This window comes from Haemaphysalis longicornis, unplaced genomic scaffold (assembly GCF_048455015.1).
Source record: "Haemaphysalis longicornis isolate Haplotype H1 unplaced genomic scaffold, Haemaphysalis longicornis Haplotype H1 scaffold_7, whole genome shotgun sequence".
NCBI classification, from domain to species: Eukaryota; Metazoa; Arthropoda; class Arachnida; order Ixodida; family Ixodidae; genus Haemaphysalis; species Haemaphysalis longicornis.
In genome coordinates, this window is record NW_027526422.1 from 178,777,208 (window position 1) to 178,795,846 (window position 18,639).

General features: G+C 51.7%; 2 protein-coding genes across 4 annotated transcripts in view; one reads left to right on the forward strand and one right to left on the reverse strand.

Moving 5' to 3' along the window:
* LOC144147288 (uncharacterized) overlaps positions 1 to 4,927 on the reverse strand; it is a 181,524-nt gene extending 176,597 nt beyond the window's left edge. For all 3 annotated transcript variants that reach the window (XR_013317882.1, XM_077679386.1, XM_077679385.1), the window contains exon 1: positions 4,803 to 4,927. Coding sequence is in view for 2 of the 3 variants with exons in the window: in XM_077679386.1 (XP_077535512.1) it covers positions 4,803 to 4,907 (105 nt within the window). In the remaining variant the exon portion in view is untranslated. The remainder of the gene's footprint in view (positions 1 to 4,802) is intronic.
* Positions 4,928 to 4,973: 46 nt separating this feature from the next.
* Positions 4,974 to 18,639, forward strand: part of LOC144147287 (glycosyltransferase 8 domain-containing protein 1-like) — a 43,568-nt gene continuing 29,902 nt past the window's right edge. Inside the window, exons 1-3 of the mRNA XM_077679384.1 lie at positions 4,974 to 5,163; positions 6,830 to 6,934; positions 16,423 to 16,706. Of these exons, the coding sequence (XP_077535510.1) occupies positions 5,121 to 5,163; positions 6,830 to 6,934; positions 16,423 to 16,706 (432 nt within the window). The 5' untranslated portion in view covers positions 4,974 to 5,120. The remainder of the gene's footprint in view (positions 5,164 to 6,829; positions 6,935 to 16,422; positions 16,707 to 18,639) is intronic.

Consider the following 18,639-nt stretch of genomic DNA (forward strand, 5'->3'; position numbering starts at 1 on the left):
TTTTCGTGTTCACCTAGCCCAAGAAAAACTATTGAAAGTGCGAACCTGGGCCGGCTGTACAGCACCGATTCATGCTACACGTATGGGAGAACAGCCGGAGCTGATGATGATGATGATGAATAGTGGCTTTCCCTTTGAATCGGGGCGTCGGTTGTCAGCAACCGACTTGCCAGTTTTATTACGCTTACTCGCCCTACTCCCAGCTAACCTAATAGAGTTGCATCCTCCTCCCATGCAGCACGCACATGTTTCATCCTGCTGCCTCTAGCTACCCGTGTATGCCCGGGTTCTCAGGCACCCTGCCCGTGCCTCGAAGAGCAAAGTACTGCCTCTCGTATTGTCATAGAATCCCTCCTTCTTAATTTCCCGTTTCTCTGCCCTATAAGTCTCCAGAGTTTTTTTCGCTTCCATGCTCTGTGCCCACTTCGTCGTCTCTGCTGCCTTTACCTGCTTTTTAACTGTTGTGTAAACACCACTTTCCCCTACCGAATTGCCGTACCGCTTGGTCAGCTGTCTGGTCCTCCGTCTCCACCGCGTGTCCACGCTCCTCATATACAGGTACTTAAACACCCTCGCGGCCCATTTTTCGTCCTCCATGTCACGAAGTCGCTCCTTAAACTTTATCTTACTCTGCACCTCCCTCTCCTCGAAAGACGACCAGCCCATATCCCCTTGCACCGCCTCATTTGTAGTTTTACTGTGGGCCCCGAGGGCCAATCTGCCTACCGCCCTCTGATTTACCTCCAGGCCGGCTTGGGTCTCTGGCTTCATGCACAGAACCGAATTTGCGAAAGTTAATCCTGGTACCATGTCCTTTCCAGACTCCCCTTACCACCTCGTATTTGCTGTATCCCCAGAGGGCTCTAGGCTTCATTATGGCCGCGTTCCGTCTTCCTTTCGTCTTAAGGTGCGCCTCATGCGCCTGCGTGTAATCTTCGCTGTCGTTCAGCCATACTCCTAAATATTTATACTCTTTCCCCAATGGTATTTCTACTTGCTGCACTGATACTGTTTTGTGCTCCGCGCCGTCGTTAAAGACCATGATCCCCGATTTTTCTCTGCTAAAGGATAGCCCTAGGTGCGTCGCTTCTTCACCGCATATATCCATGAAGCCCTGCATACCTATCCGGTTATCCGCCATCAATAATATGTCGTCTGCATACATTAGTCCCGGAACCCGTTGTTCCGCCACCTGCCCGTTTTTCATGTATGATAAGTCGAACCCCATCGTACTGACTTCTAGCTTCCTTTCAACCCCGCCATGTAGATCATGAACAGCAGCGGAGAGAGAGGAATTGTTTCACACCCTTGTAGGTGTACACAGACGTATTGTATGTTATCCCCTCCCACACTATTTGCACTTGGTTCTCCCGGTATAGCTCCCTGAGTAAGCTAATGAGTTCTGCCCCAATTCCCTCGTTCTCCAGGATACTCCATAGCCTCTCCCTGTCTACATTATCGTATACGCCGCTTTAATGTCCAGAAAGGCTAACCACAAAGGTCGGTTTTGCATCTTCGCCACCTCTATGCATTGGCTCACCACAAATAAGTTGTCGTCGAGTCTTCTGTCTTTTCGAAACCCATTTTGAAGTTCCCCTAATATCCTATTTTCTTCCACCCACTGCTCTAGTTCGAACTTCACTGCCTGCATTGCTAACCTGTACAGCACTGACGTGACGGTTACTGGCCTATACGAACTCGGGTTTGTCTTGACTCCTTTGCCCTTGTACACCAAGTTCATCCTGCTCATTTGCCACGCGGCCGGTATTGCCTTTTCTTCTATCCTTGTTCTGATGGCGTGTAGTAGTTTTCCCTTGCTCTTTGGTCCTAATTGGTTAATCAACTCCATCGGTATCCCATCTGTGCCTACTGCGGTATTTTGGGGGACCTTTTCCTCAGCTCTTTTCCGTTTCAGCTTGTCCCCATCTATCTCCAGACATTCCGGCCTACCCGTCGCGACATCTCTGTGTAGGCTGCGGGGCCTCTTCATCCATCTTACTGAACTTCTCCGTGGTGATTTTGTGTAGGTATGACAATGCTTCCTCTCCCTTGAGCATCTGTCCCGGCTCGTTTTCTATAGTACCGCCTTCTGTGGGACTCGTGCGTTTCCCTAATGCCTGCACATGGTTCCAAAACCTTTTCGGGCCGTCTCTACCCCTTTCTCGTAATTGCGCTACCCATCGCTCGCGGTCCCCCTTTATTTTCGCCTGCACTAATTGCTGCACTTCCTGTTTCATTTGCTTATATTGCTCACATTGTGTGGGGCTGCGAGAACCCCAACCTTCCCCCCTGCCCTTCCCCTCCCCTGAGCACTGGGAGAGAGCACTGCCCAGCTCGGACCCTGATGACCAGCTTTGGCTGGTGAAGAGGGCTCAAGAAGCCGGACGGTCTCAAGGGGTCCTGGAATGAGGACTCTTCCCCAAGGAGAACTGCTTTATAGGGACGTTTATTCCTCCTCCTCCTCCTCCTCCCATCATTTTAGGTCCACCTCTTCCTGCTGTATCCCTGCCCTCTTGGCCTGTCTGTGATCTCTAGACGCCTGTTTACGCCTCTCTATCGCCTCCTTGATTTCTTTGTTCCACCAGCTTTTGGGTGTTTTCTTTCCTCTCCATCGATTGGCCCCCTCTGCCTTCACTATTTTTTCCTGCATAGTTTTGATGAGCCTGTCATATTCCCACTCTTCTCCAGGATTTCTTTCTATGTCAGCCTCTATTCTTTTGGCTATAACTGCAATTTGTTTGCTGTTTAACTTTGTGCGCTGCCCCGGTCGACCCGGTTTTTCGCCCCCCAGTTTCCCAAAACCCAGGTTTATGCGCTTGGTCCCTGCCCAGACTGTGGCCCCCTTCCTCATCTATGGTCATTCCATCCAACCATTCATAGAGTCCCTCTGAAATAAGGCAGTAGTCAATACTTGACTGTCTCCTACCACACTCCCACGTTATTTGACCCTCGCATTTTTGTTCCCTATTTGCTATGATCAGCTTTTGGTACTCACACATATCTAGCATTAGATTTCCGTTGAAGTCTGTGTACCCGTCTAGATCTTCAATGTGGGCGTTCATGTCCCCTAACAATAGTACCTCCCCGGAACGTTTCAAATCCTCGATGTCCTTTTTTAGACACGCCACCAGTTTTTCGTTTTGTTATTTGCTATCCTTACCCGTCCATAGGTACGCCACCCCTAAAGCCATCTCGATCCCTACCCTCCACTATCCCTTTCACCCACACATGTTCTTCACAGTCTTCTTTCACTCTCTTCCAAATAGCCCCCTGCCGTATAAGCATACCTACTCCTCCGCCTTTTCTCAATCCAGTCGTCCTATTACAACCTTCCCATACATACTCTCCGATTAACGGAGGTTCTTCCAAGTCTCGTAGGTGCGTCTCGGTCACAGCCCTGTTCTAGCTGCTCACTAATCTCCATCCACTTCTCTCTTTTCCTGCCACCCTGCATGTTTATGTATGCGATCTTCAGTTTCCTCCCTCTCTTCTTTACACGCCGTCGTCGTCCCTTTCGTTTGCCTACACTAATCTGCACCGACCCCGCTTTCTCACTTTGCTCCTTGCATTTGTCTACACCATCTTCGCAAAGGCCTGTGGCCCCCCTAAAAAAGCCACAGTTCGCGCCGCGTGTCGTCTTCCGATGGCTGCTCCCACCTGCCCGCTGAAATGCACTCCGTCACGCTGGAACGCCCTTTTCCGGCCAACCCATCGGTATAGTGCCTGGAATATTCTAGGCACTATACCATCGGACATCCCTGTTGATGTCTACGACAGCGAAACTCAGCTCCTTGCCCAGCTCCCGTATGTCTCGGTTTACCGCTACAACTTCCCTTTCCACATGCACCCCTCTCCCAATGATCTCTGGTACCGTGCTAACGACGACCTGCATATGTGGGCACAGCGTCCGAAGCTCCTTCACCCCCTTTTCACCCCCTTTCTGCCAGCGCCGCCGCGTGGCAGAAGAGCGCACCATGACGGCCGTCTCTCTTCAATGGGCGACCGGGCCGACCGGGCGAGCTTGCCAGGCATCTTTTAAGTGCGATTGCACTTTATAAGCGACCCTGAATTCCGTTGACCACCGTCCGTCCACATAGCAACAGCTGCGGGTGCGCGCGCTCCTCGTCTTCCTTGGCAACGGGGGGAGATGGCACATACCCACGTGGGGGATTGGCCAGGAATCTCCTCGTCTTCCTTGGCAACGGGGGGAGATAGGCGCGCGCTGCCTGGCCGCTGACATGGCACATACCCACGTGGGGGATTGGCCAGGAATCGGGCGTGAGAAGGGCTAATGCACCCGCTTAAAGGAGTACTGACACGAAATTTCAAAGCTGAGATCCGCTCTAGCAATCAAGTACAACGACAACACAAATAGGTGTCTGTGCATGGCACATACCCACGTGGGGGATTGGCCAGGAATCGGGCGTGAGAAGGGCTAATGCACCCGCTTAAAGGAGTACTGACACGAAATTTCAAAGCTGAGATCCGCTCTAGCAATCAAGTACAACGACAACACAAATAGGTGTCTGTGAATAAATGCATCTTTCTTTCTTTGTAGTTGTGTGTGTGTGTGATCTCTCTTTCGCGAACATTACCGAACCGCGCAAATTCAACTCGTGCATTCGCACTTTCACATTATTCCCCTCGGGGAAATGCGGGGAAATGTTTTAGAGGAGGCGATGCTGGAGCGGATGTCCAGCGGACGCCGGAACCGAAATGAACACCGGAGAGCCGACGGACGTCCGCTGGCTATTTGGGCAATGCTGGCCGTTCATTGTGATCTCTTCCCACTGTATTCTTACCTCAGAAATTTCCACCAATGTTGCAGCACCATCAGGCACGCCGCCAAACTCAAAAGGGGTAGTAAAAGTCATCTCAAGCCACTGCATTTCGCCAAACGCTGCCATCACATCTGGCAACCACGACTTTCGTGTTTGTTTTTCTTGTTTTTGTAGGCCCGCGTCGCTTTCTCGGCTAGTAGGGAAATCATGTGTTCTGCCGGCTGTGCGCACGATGGGCTTCGCGTGTGAGTGCGTGCTCACGTGCGGTAAAAGCGTAAATGACAGTGGGATAAACTAATTGGAAAAAGAGTAAGTGAAGGCAGTGGATCCGAACCCGCGATGGGGATGCTGAAACGCTCGCACAACACTTGCCTCGTCAAAGGTGTGTGTGTACTTTTGCTTCTCCCGACCCTGAAAGGCCCCGTATGCGCGCTGGTGGTCAGTTGTGGCAAGTAAACGAAGTTCGCGTTGCCGCCAACTCATGCTTCAAATTACTGTCCGGTGGAACCAACCCAACAAAGTTACTAGACCGACTTCGGGGTTCTCCTGTGTTTATTGAGTCGTGGGATGAAGTCTGTCGTGTCGGTGATCTGTGCAGGCCCAACGAAACGTTGGTTGTCGCACTCAAATCGCGTCGTTGCAGTAGTCCGCATGACGCGAATTCTTTTTCTTACTTTTCATACGAATAACGTTTCTTAAACCTACTTTTGCGGCGTCTTTCGCTTGACGTCTGCCACTCCCGACGGCTAGATCTAATTTGCAGTGCGAGTTGCGGCGAGCCACCTACCTGTGGGATTTTGGTCAGCAACAACTTTGACGTGATGTTTCACGCAAGAGCGCCATTTTAGTGCGCGCCGGCTTATAAACGGGCTTGACGCCGATGTAAACACGTCTTGTCAGTTTAGGTTGGCCGTGACGAACCCTCGGGGTGCAGCTCGTCATTGCCAGACTTACGTCTCCAAACTGCTGTTCTGAAAAGTCGTTACTGAGTTATAGCTACACGGTAGTGTACTGACGCCATCACAGCTCTGAAACAACGACGCACCATCCTTTATGTGTGCGATTCCCGTCAAACGTTCATGTGCTGGTCCATGACAATTTTACGAACTTACAACGTGCCCCAGCTGTTGTCTGTTACTTTACTCACGGTACCTAACATTCGTTCATGTCGGCCGTGTGGGCCCAAAGCTGTTTTGTTCTTATGTTACAATGAATTCAAAATAAGTGCGGCCATCGTTTTAGGATTACGCTAACACGAATTAGTGCTTCAGCCATACCGCCGTGTGGTTGCGCTGTCAGGCCTGCATCATAATATATCTACAGCATGCCGATTTCATGTTAACGTATTCTTCAGGCTTAAGATGGTTAAGACAGAAGCCTTCATTTCATCAGCATTCCTTGGTGCTGTCGTGCAATGAATTGGTTTTGCTAATCGCACTGCATCCACAGCAAGCCGCCACAGTGTGACAATCTGACATTTGTCTGAACAATTGTATTGTGATGAGGTGGTACTCTTGTTATTTGGTTGGACTGTGTTCCATTTGTATGGTTCTACCCGGCGCGGTGGCTAAGGCGTTACGCTGCTGAGCACAAGGTCGCGGGTTCGATTCCCGGCCGCCGCGGCCGCTTGCGAAAAGCAAAAACGCCCGTGTGTACGAGATTTCGGTCCATGTTAAAGATCCCCAGGTGGTCAAAATTAATCCGGAGCCCTCTGCTGTGGCGCGCCTCATCGCCTGTGTTGCGTCGGTGCGTTAAACCCTACAATCAATCATTTGTACGGTTCTTCCGTCCACATTAGTTGGGTACGCATTACGGAAAACTGTGTCCGCATGTTTACGAACAATTCTCTTTACAAGTCGTCATATTCTAGTCTATCATGTCCCTCAAAAGAGGGATTAACTCTGATACATTTTTCCTTTCTGTGAGGGTGTTCAAAAATGCTGAGGGCTTTGGGGGTGTGTTTGAGCCCTCTGAGTATCCGTTAAAGCTTTCCTGGTCTCCTCGGAGGGCTGCTGTGATAGAAAAGTGAATGACGTTCTGCTTTGCAGGCCTGTTTGCGTCCCTGGCGGTGACGTGCCTGGTCGGCCTGTACTACGGCTACCGGCTGATGGTTTCCAATGAAGCCAACTACTCGTTTGGTGGCCGGACGGCCGGTGAGAGGCCCCCGTGCACTTTCCTAATACTTTTGCGACAACTGATTGCTCGGTGACTAACCCTTTCCGCCCTCGTGGTGTCGGTTGACGCCATCACATAAAAGTTCTTCTAGCGCATAGAGAACGAAACCAAAACTGCTAGATTTTTGGGGAATTGACCTTCAATGATGCCTATTGCAATAGATATCACTGTTGTTTCATCTTAGTAAAGCTACACGCTGCAAACAAGAAAAAGCTCCGGTGAAGTAAAGCATGACACTGAGGCTAAAAAAATGGCGGTCTCAGTTTTATTCCCAAGCTTGTATATGTATAAATACGTGCACTTCAAAGCTCGTGTTGTTTGTAGGTTCATGTCATAACGTTTTAGAAAATGTGCAAGAGTGATGTGGTGTCCTTGCTCAACATAAAATTTTTAATTGCAAGGTGTCTTAATTAATTGCCTGACTAAACGTGTTAATACATTTGCTTCCAGCTCTATTTTTTGTTTGTGGGCTTATGGGACCCCAAAGTTTAGGAAATCACACAGAAAACACTGTTTTGCTTGAAATAAAAAAAAAAATCAGGGCTGAAAGGGCTAAGGCGTGCTACTGATCCGAAGGATGCGGGTTTGATCCAGGCCGCGGTGGCCCTTTTCAGGTGTAGGCGGACAGTCAAAACAACCAGGAGTTGAGGTTTTGGTGCACGTTATAGGTGCTGAGGGGGTCAAAATTTCAAAAGTAATCCAGAGTGCTCACTTGTGGTGTTCCTCAAAGCCCAGGGGTTGCTTCTGTGCGTGAAACCCCCGAAGTTTGAACGTTTGAATTTCAACTTTGTCCGGGAGCGTTTGAGATCTACGGGGTGTCAGTAACAGTCTTTCAGGCAGTCTGCAGTGTATCACAGCTGGGTATTTTGAAATAGCAGCGATAATGAAGCAACTTCAATTATCACTCTCTATGCTTGGGCTGAAAAATCTGCTGACACTGCCTTATACTTTGCTTATTTTTAAACTCTTCTGAAAGCCTGTGAGAATGCAATAAAAGCTGTCTCAAGAGTGGCTGGCATACCGCCTGTGAGGAATTGCAACACCCTCCATTCGCTTCAGTGCTATTTCTCGATTGCTGAAAACCCTCATGAAGACGAGGGAACACGTCACTGTCCTTGGGGTTGTGTAAATAGTGGTTGTTGGTATTGAAGCAGTAGTAGTGGTAGTAACTTTGTTTGGCCCAAACGTTGTGGAGAGTGCACCACTGAGCTGTTCACTCAGTCATCTAGACAACGGGTCTCCCGATGTTTTGGGAGCGCGGTGTCTTCAGCCAACTGGGCGAGGGCTTCTTGCACGAGAGGAGGTGGGCTAGGGATGGCAGCCTCACACTCTGGTAAGGATGCTATGTTATGAAGGCTGCGATGATTTATTCTATGTACCCGCTGCGGTGGCTCAGTGGCTAAGGCGTTATGCTGCTGAGCACGAGGACGCGGGTTCGATTCCAGGCCACGGCGGCCGCATTGCCGGTGGAGGCGAAACGCAAAAACGCCCGTGTGTACGAGATTTCGGCGCACGTTAAAGATCCCCAGTTGGTCAAAATTAAGCCGGAGCCCTCCACTACGGCGCGCCTCATCGCCTGCGTTGTGTCGGCGCGTTAAGCCCTACAATCATCAATCAATCAATGTTTTCTGTGTGATGCCGGCATTACTGGGCATGACCAAATGATGTGGTGAAGTGAGGCTCGTTCCACAGAACAGAAGGGGCAGCCGTCTTTATATTCCGCAGGATATATGGTGGACATGAGGTGTGTAGTGGGGAGTGATAGTGTTTGAAGCTGCCTGAGAAGGACTGCATGCCTGCGATTGAGCGATGGATGCGGTGGTGGGAATCGAGCGCAATCCTGGTGGAAAGGGTCGAGGATGTCGCCAAACGTATGGAGGCGGTCCTATTGCTTCTGTTCACTGGCAAGGCGCTCGTGCACGCAACCGTGTGAGTGTGCCGTCACTCGTTACGTTGGGCTCTGCGGGATGCCGGTACTTGTCCGTGCTAAGCACATGACTGTGTTGCACGTTACAAGCTCTACCTCGCCGAACGCAAAGTATTGCCTCGAGTCCAATGTGAGTGCGATTAATAACATCTCTGTTGACGCGCCACCGTTTAGAATCGGATTGAAACGGAGCAGACGATGCACGCCGGTGTTTTTTTTTTTTTTTTTTCGTCGGCGTGCGGGCACAGTGGCCTAAGTTGCGCCATGTCCGTGGTGCATTGGCCATGTCTGTGACCAAGCTTTATTTTAATACGAACAGTGTTGGAAGAGGTGCCCCCTGCCTCTCCTCTGATTTTCTGGGCCAGCTGACAGCAGGAGAAGAGGGGCAGCCAGAAGTCTCCTCCTTCAGGGATAGCATGGCTACATAAAAGGCACCAACTTCCTCTGTGTGTCGGAAAGACAGAAAATGCCGCAACTTATTTCATGCTCAAAGAGTCATGCTTGCGTCCACACCATGCATTCCAGATCTCCCACAGATCTCCAAAGATCTCACGTACTCTAATACTGTCAGGCTCGATTGTTATTGGCAACCCGCCGCGGTGGCTCAGTGACTAAGGCGTTGCGCTGCTGAGCACGAGGTCGTGGGTTCGATTCCCGGCTGCGGCGGCCACTTTTCTGATGGAGGCGAAAAGCAAAAATGCCCGTGTTTACGAGATTTCGGCGCACGATAAAGATCCCCAGGTGGTCAAAATTAATCCGGAGCCCTCCACTACGGCACGCCTCATCACCTGCATTGCGTCGGCGCGTTAAACCCCACAATCAATCGATTGTTATTGGCAATGAGATGCTTGAGTGGCGCCCCCTGGCTCTGACGTGGGCTTAGGGACTCGCGCCGCTGTCGTCTGCTGCACTCCGCTTGTGAGGCCCAGCAGTGCCCGTGCTAGAAACCGCCCGCTTTAATGCTCTGGTGCATTAGAGTGTATTTCCTGCAATTCAGTCATTTTACCAGCTTCTGACACATCTGGATAATGTCAAGCTGTATCCCACTCAAGTTTGCAACACACGAGGAGAGGAGAGAGACAACAACTTTCATCAGAGCATCAGTCAGAAGATCGTACACGTGTTATACCCCGGCTACACTAGGGTCCGAATGTCATTTGAACCAAATGTCATTTGACTCAAATGGGGTGCTTCGAATGCCATTCAGAATCCGCCGTGCTACACTACAATTTCAATGGCATTTGAAAGCTTTAGCGTTCGCTCGCCGTGCTGCATGGCGCTGCTGCTGCTGCTGTCGAGTTCTGTTTTTACTCAATAATGCAACAATCAAATTTTGCAGCAGCCTTTTGTATTAAAATGATATCAAATTACCAATAATGTAAACTTTGACACGGTTTTTGCTTAATTCTGAATCCCAATCGAGGTTTTTTGTGCTGTCTGGCCACACTGGTTCGTTGCTTGCTCGCACTGGTGCTGAGAGTACGGAATTATTACATCTTGATATTGCGATTTAAGTGAACGAGAAGTACTAAACGGAGTCCCACAATTAAGACTATTTTCCTCGTTTTAAGTACACCAGTAATGTATTTGTTTATGCTGACTTGGAACGCTGTGCGCAAGAGTGCTAGAAATGGCATTTGAGCGCCCCAAATGTCTCTCTGGGTGCTCATTTGGCTCGAATGTCATTTGAGCCGAATGGCATTTCAAAACCTAGTGTAGCAGCACAACTTGGCATTTGAGTCAAATGACATTTGGTTCAAATGACATTCGGACCCTAGTGTAGCAGGGGTATTACTCGTCCTTTCTAGCTTATTCGCGAGGTTCCACACTCAGAGCTTTTCGATAAGTATCCAAATGCGTAGGCTTCGCCAAAGTATTTTTGAGATGTTCTTACGAAGATTCAACAGTCTAACGCTACGCACCGGGCAGCAGGCCCTTACACGCCCATTGCACACCGGGTAATAAAACGTCTGTCTTCTATTTGTTTTGTTGTTGTTGACTTGTACCGTATGAATGTTTTTTCTGTGTCCGACGCCTTAATTTTTCTGCACTGTCACAAACATCTTAATATGAAGTTTGGGGGTTTTTGGGAGGCTCACAACGCCCGTGTGGATATTTTCTTCAAGCTCTGTGGCATACATTCTCTTCTTCCATCGTTATCATAACGTACTGACTCTCAACCTGCACAGTTATGAAATGATTACGGTGTTGAAGGCTTCATATACTCCCTAGCGAAGGCAATAAATATTATCCATGGCTCGTTTCCAGTACAACAAAAATCAAAACCGATGAATATATACAAGCATCTTTTTATTGTTTTCGAAGCCTTTCGAGTGTAAAGAACAAATCCTGTCCTACTAGGTATGGCGTTCTATTAATTGAACAGAATTCCTCTTACTCTCGTGTCCTGGACTGAGGACCCCGCCCAATAATTAGCTGGATTTTACTGTTAAATAAAGTTTCTCTTCCTCCTCCTACTCCTGCGCAACGCATATCTGATTATTGGGCAGCGGCGTGGAACCTGGCCCAAAGCGCCGGGCGCTGGAGAACTCGAAAGAGCGACGTATACTCACCCGCCTCGACCATCAGCGGGACCGACAGGACCGGGTCGAGACAGAAATCAAGTCTATATACACACGTTTAGGGACCCTAGAAAGTAACGGACAACAACTCGTGAGCACCATGCAAAACATCCAAACCATGATACTTCAAATCCAAGCGCACCTACAGCTGGCACCCGCCACGTCGTCCTCATCACCACCCCAATACCCAACGGCCCAACCATGACACCGCCCTCGAACCGACACCGTCCCCTTAGAATCTGGCAATGGAACGCAAACGGACTCCACTTCAAAAGAAATACGCTACAACAACACATCCGGCAACTCGATCCCGAGTCCACACCGGACGTCCTCTTACTTCAGGAAACACACAGCGAGCAAATCCTGACGATGCCTGGGTACCATGCCTACGCCATTCCCCCCAGCGCCCGGGGTGAAGGTGCGGGAACAGCTCAAGGCGTAAGCATCCTAGTCAAGAAAGGCATTACATGCATCGAGCACCCACCCATCGCTGCCAGCCCCATAGAATACGGCGTAGCGGAAATCGTGCTAGGCAGACGTAAGAGCAAAGAAAGTATCTTCGTAGTCACTGCATATAGCAATCCGAGACACTACAGACAGAGATTCCGCCACTTCTTTCGAAGACTGATCCAACTAGCTGGAAGCAACACAGTGCTCGTCGGAGGTGACTTCAACGCCCCACATCAAGCATGGGACTACCCCCGAACGACAGCTAAAGGACGGTCACTGCATGACGAGGCAGCCGACACCGGCTTCTTGCTCCTCAATGACACAACGTTCCACACCCGCATCGGCACCTCGGTGCAACGGGACACCAATCCCGACCTCACCTTCCACCGCCCGGCCCCGCACTGCGCCGCAGCCCAATGGAGCCATACGGGCCACTCCCTCGGGAGTGACCACTACATCCTCGAGGTCCTCGTCCCGACGAGTCAAGTGGTCCTGTCGGCCAAACGCCGCACGCAACATCTCACGGACTGGGACGCTTTTCGGCACGAACTCGAACAGCTTGACACCCTCGACGGCAGAGACAACATCCAGGCCATCACGGAGTGGACACAGACACTCCAACGAGTCAAGAAGCGCACCACGCGGGCCGTCGAAGTCCCCGAACAGGTGGATAGTGTAGACAGTCACCTAGCCCACATGCTCGAAGCCCGACAGTCCCTGCAACGCAGGTGGAAGCGGTACCGAAGCAGCCGAAACCTACGCAAGAAAATTGCCCAACTCAACAGGGAAATCGAAAAATACTGCGCAACTCTCTGCCGCCAACAGTGGCACGCAGTGTGCCAACAAGCCGGGGGCCAACTACATGTCGGACGCACATGGCATCTGCTCCGATACCTGCTAGACCCAGCGAAGTCCAAGACCACCCAGCGTACCCATCTCGAGCGTACGATACATCGGGCGACGCGAGAGAACGGCTCCCAAGACACGATCCGCTACCTGCAAGAGAAATATCTCCCCACCACCCCATCTGCAAAGCTTCCACTATATGGCGGAGCCGCCAACCCTGACCTCGACCGGGACATAGAACTCTGGGAAGTGCAGAACGTGCTCCAGAACCTCAATGCCACCTCGGCGGCGGGCCCAGACGGCATCACCAACAAAGAGCTACGCAACCTCCCTGACACATCCCTAGAGAGACTCACCCGCTACTTCAACCACTGCTGGCGTACGGGCCACCTACCCCAGAGCTGGAGAGACTCCAAGACCATCCTGATACCCAAGCCAGGCAAACCGCCCCATATTGGCAACCTCAGGCCGATCTCACTCACTTCGTGCGTTGGCAAGTGCCTTGAACACGTGCTCCTTAATCGTTGGAACCACTACCTAGAAATGAATCACAGGTATCCCCACACCATGACCGGATTCCGCCAGGGCCTCTGCACGCAGGATGCCATGCTCCTCCTCAAAGGGGCCATCTACGACAGGCGAACCAGCGATACCAAGGCCATCCTAGGACTAGATCTGCAGGGAGCGTTTGACAACGTGAAGCACGCGTCCATCTTGGAACAGATCTCGGCACTCAACATGGGAGAAAGGACCTTCGCGTACGTTAAAGCCTTCCTATCGGATCGAACGGTCACCATCCACGCGGGGGACCTAGAACTCCCGACTAAGAGGCAAGGCAGCACAGGCACACCGCAAGGCTCAGTCATATCCCCCCTCCTCTTTAACCTGGTAATGATGAGAGTCGCTGCGGCCCTCGACAGAATCCCAAGCGTTAACTACAACCTCTACGCCGATGACATCACCATATGGGCCGTCCACGGAAGCGACGGTCAGATCGAGGAAGCTCTACAACAGGCGGTGCAAGCAGTAGAATGCAGTCTCGACGGAACGGGACTTAGGTGCTCGCCGACGAAATCGGAACTGCTGGTCATAGCACCGAGCCGCACTCGATGCGGAGCCCAGCCCAACATCAACCTCCACACGGCGGACGGGAGCGCCATACCACGAAAGGACATGCTGCGCGTGCTCGGCATGCACATACAAGCTAACGGCGCCAACTCGCACACAGTGCAACGGCTTTTACGCAAGGTCACTGCGGCAATGACGCTCATCCGCAAAGTCGCCACACGCCACGCTGGGATGCCGGAGGCCAGTGCACTACGGCTAGTGCAAGCGTTCGTGGTCAGCCACGTTGCATATGTCGCGGCCTACCACAACTGGACGGCGGCGGAGACCCAACGCATAGACGCGGCCCTCCGCCAGGCATACCGCGAGAGCCTAGGACTGTACAGATGCACTAGAACGGACCGCCTCCTTGAGCTGGGTGTGCACAACACACTCGCCGAGATTGCTGAAGCCCAACGCATGAACCAGCTAAATCGCCTCTCAAGCACGCCCACCGGTCGCCACATCCTCGACAAAGCAGGACTTCGCCCTCTCTACGATCCCCCACCGCAAGCACAACCCCTACCCCCGGTCTTCATTCGTCGCCTGCACATCGCGCCCATTCCGAAGAACATGCACCCGGGCATCCACGACGCTCGCAGGAAAGCCCGGGCTAGAGCCCTCAGTAGACTGTATGCCAACGACGAGAGTGCACGATACGTAGACGTGGCCGCATACCACGCCAGACCCGGGCAGTACGCGGCAGCGGTCGTGACAGCGACCACGGGCGTCACAGTCACCGCGGCCAGCTTCCGAGCAAGTACACCGGCGCAAGCAGAAGAAATCGCCATCGCCCTCGCCGCAACCGACCCCGGCTGCGCAGTCATCCTCAGTGACTCAAAATCGGCCATACGCAACTACGGTACCAACGCTGTGGCGGCAATCGCGGCACGAATTCTCAGCAACGCTCCAGGCTCTACCACCCGACCCTTGAGACTGCAATGGTTCCCTGCACACGAGGAGCAGGCCCCCGGGGTAGACCGCGCCCGCAACCGCAACAACATTGCGGACCGGGCCGCTCGCGAACTCACCAGTCGGGCGGCCCCCCAGGCGAGGTCTCCCCCCATGCCCCTGAATCCCGGACGGAGATCCCATGAAGATGCGCCCTACTTGCTACCTACACCACTAGAAGACTATGGCACCATACTACGGTGGTACCGAGACACCAGGAGACGGTTCCCGGCCCCACACCCCAACCTCACTCGAAGCGAGGGGACCCTCTATCGCCAAATACAGACAGACTCTGTGCTCACACCAGTACTGGGCCGCCACATAGCCCCCGCAATCTACGAGACATCCGCGTGTACCGTCTGCCGCGCCACTCGCGGCACGCTGGCCCACATACTACAGTGCACACCCCAAGACCCCGCACCCTCAAGCATCCGACAGCTACCAGTGACAGTGCAAAGAGCTATCACCTCGTCAGACTACAACACCCAGAAATTAGTCGTCCAGTGCGTCCGGGAGGCCCTGGAGAGGCAGCGGGTAGGCGGCGCGAGCCCCTTGGGGCCGAGCGCCGGACGCCTGACCTGAAGCTCCTAGGGCTGGCCCGGATGATGCCATCGGCGCCACCGGACCGTTATTAGTCAATAAAGTCTTTTCTCTCTCTCTGATTATTGGTAAGATATGGATTTGGGAAATGTATCGAAATACGCCTCCATGTCTGTACAAACATAGCGTTACTGTATTATTCTGCACACGAGACTCGTTTTGCTCAATAAGGCTTCGTACTGGTTAGAAGCCTGGTATAAAACCTGCGCACGCCCAAACACAAAGTAGGTTATTTCGAACTCAACCTACATCTTTTGCGACCCATAGTGCATGTCAGCATACTTTCGTGCCATGGCAACGCAAAGTGACGAGATGCAATGCTTCCGAGCGTTCGACAAGGTTGCAAAAACGGTTTTACCTTACATACGATTGCCGGAAATTGTAATGCCTTCTGCCAAAGTCGACAGCCCTGAAGCCGTGGGAATTTGTTTTTCTCTTACATTTTTGCTCTTATTAGCATCTGACTGTTCCCTTTGTTTGAAAGATTGCTTAATACAGAAGCTGACTCCTAGCTCTGACTTCGAGCTCCGCACAAAACCAGCTTCGCAAGGAACGAGGCGACGCCGGCAATGTTTCTTCCGTAGCGGCATCAAAAACTATACTTTCAATCACGCTTTGAGCTAGTGTATGCAATTTTAAGGCTATCATCATGATAAAAAGTTACGCACATGCAAAATATGGTGCGGGCAACCATCAGACGTCAACCGAGCGCGCAAAGAAGCAGCAGGGAGAGCAAGCCTGAGTGAAGCAGATGACAAATTCGAGAATCCCTAAGCTGACGTCACGGAGCCGCATTCGCAGCGCCGCCCGTGGTCGCGCTCACTGCCAATAACCAATAATGAGGAAAATGACGATTGTTATAAGCGGGTTATTTTACGATACAACATATAGCAGAGTTGACGGTGCCATAACTTTTCCTTGTTACATCCAATACATTGTTATAAGTGAGTTGGGCTGTAGTTAATTTGCTCTCTTCTTCCTGCCCGTCGGGTGTGGCGTTCTCCAGAGGAGTCCGCGGTGGAGTCCGTCGGAGGAGCCTCCACCGTGCACGTGCTCCTGGTGACGTCCAACGCGGGGCTGGGCGGGGCCGTGGCGGCCATGGCGAGTGCGGCCCGCCACTTCCGGCGCCGCCCGCCCTCGTCCCTGCGCTTCCACCTGGTGACGGACAACGCCACCCAGTTCCACCTGCACGCCTGGATGCACCAGGCGCAGCTGTCGGCCCTGCGCTACGAGGTGCTGGTCTTCCCACTGGCGCCCCTGGTCGCCCCCGAGCTCGCCGCAGGCCTGCAGGTGAGCCGGGATGAAGCAAGAATGCATGCAGGAGGTGAAACGGCTCATTGCGGCGGGCGCAGAGACGAGCGATCAATAATGTCAAAATGAAAACCAACGTGGGCTACAACGCTTTGTAGCTGTGACAGTTAAAGGAGCCATGCAGAGAAAACACAACTTCGTTTGATTTGAAAGAACTAAGATTCAGTATCTCACTCAGCTTCATTACAGCCACAAAAGATGTTTTTTTAACGAAAAAAAAGCAAGAAGCATTGAAAAACGTTCAAATTTTGTGCCACAGTGACGTGTTATGAGCAAGAATGACGTCACACGGGCCAAAAATGAAACATAATTTTCAGTGCATTAACTGCACGTTAGCATTCAAGTGATGCGGTCAAATGTAACTAGAGGCCCCATTACAGATGTCCAGTCATGTGTCGTCGCGACAGGTCAGTTAGGCGGCTTGCCAATCGCACAAACAAGGTTCCGTGACATCATAGAAAAGTTGCGGGAAATTGGCTAGGGTGTCGCGACTGGTTTTTAATATCTCCGTTATTTGTTTGAAGATTGCGATGATATTGGTATCATTGTTCTTGGGACTAAGCTGTCTTTTTAATAAACCCAACTTGTATTTTGTCTTCATGGCTCCTTTAAAAAGAGGGTAGTGGCACTTGATAGACAAAATGATATACAGTGTAGACCGCTTATAACGTATGTCGCGGGAGCCGCAAAAATCCGCACTATAAGCGGTACCGCACTATAACCAAAACACGCGCGAATTCAACCACATCGCCACCTATCTCTCAAGTAAACCTATATTTATCATCACTCAAACGCACAGCACTTAAAAACGAAGGCACGGTCTATGTTTCGTATTATTTTTAACATCAGCCGCTGCTGCAGGGCAAAAGCGCAGTCTCACAAACGGCGAGCGCGGCTTTAACTTCCGTTGGGTTTGTTTTGAAAGACCATGGCTGCGTTTTTAGCTATGAACAGATGCCGCAAAACGTGATAAGAACGCCAGCATTTTTTTTTAATCCCACCTTGTGTTCACGATGCCGAAGGCGGCTGCTTATCAGCGCAACGTACTGGTGGTGGAAATCTTCGGCTTCGCGCGGCTCGAATGTTCGGAAAGGGAAAGAGCGGTGGCTTATCTGCACAACGTTCTAAAGCGTGAACCGCGTGGTAGATTTGGTATCGCGAAAACGTGCAGTGCGCGCCAGCGCGGATACAACTGGCGTGGTGTGGGCGGCGCGGTAAGAGGCGGCAACATGGCGTCGGCACTGGCCGTGAAGCGGTGCAGGCAGTTCCAGTAAGTTCCGGCGACCGCTTCGAAACCGCTCGCTGAAATGCCGCACAGGGCGCAAGCGAAGATGCTCATGCAAGAAAAGAGCTAATAATGTGGGCGAAAAGTGGAATATAAACTGCCATCCACGCTGCTTGTGAAAGCGCCCATCAAAAAATACCGCTGTGGTAAGCCTAAACATCTCTGGCGCGGCTAGCCGGCTCGGAGCGCTTCGAATCTCCCGCCATTAGGTACGCGTCTCCCAATTGGTGCAAGTCGTCAGGCTCCTCCCACTGCCACGCGAAGAAGCCACCGCGAGCGCGGAATCGTCGATACGAGCACGAAAAAAAAAAAAAAAAAAAACTCGCGCAACGCCGATGTGCCCGATTCGTGCGCGAAAACAGGCCATGCGGTTCACGATTAATAAAATCAACTTGCCGCGCGCGGATGGGGAGTCTGTCGCTATCTTCCGAGGTGCATCATGCAAGGTCAGTTGGGGTTATCAGGTACGCACGAACTAAAGGGTGCCTATTTTTTTTTCTTTGGGTGTCTACGTTAGAGGAGGGCAAGGGGTGCACGCTGCGTCAGATGGCCGATTTCATCCTTTCTTTTTTCTTTTGCTACCCTAAAACGATGCCTCAGCTGCGCCGGTCGATCAGCAGACCCGCC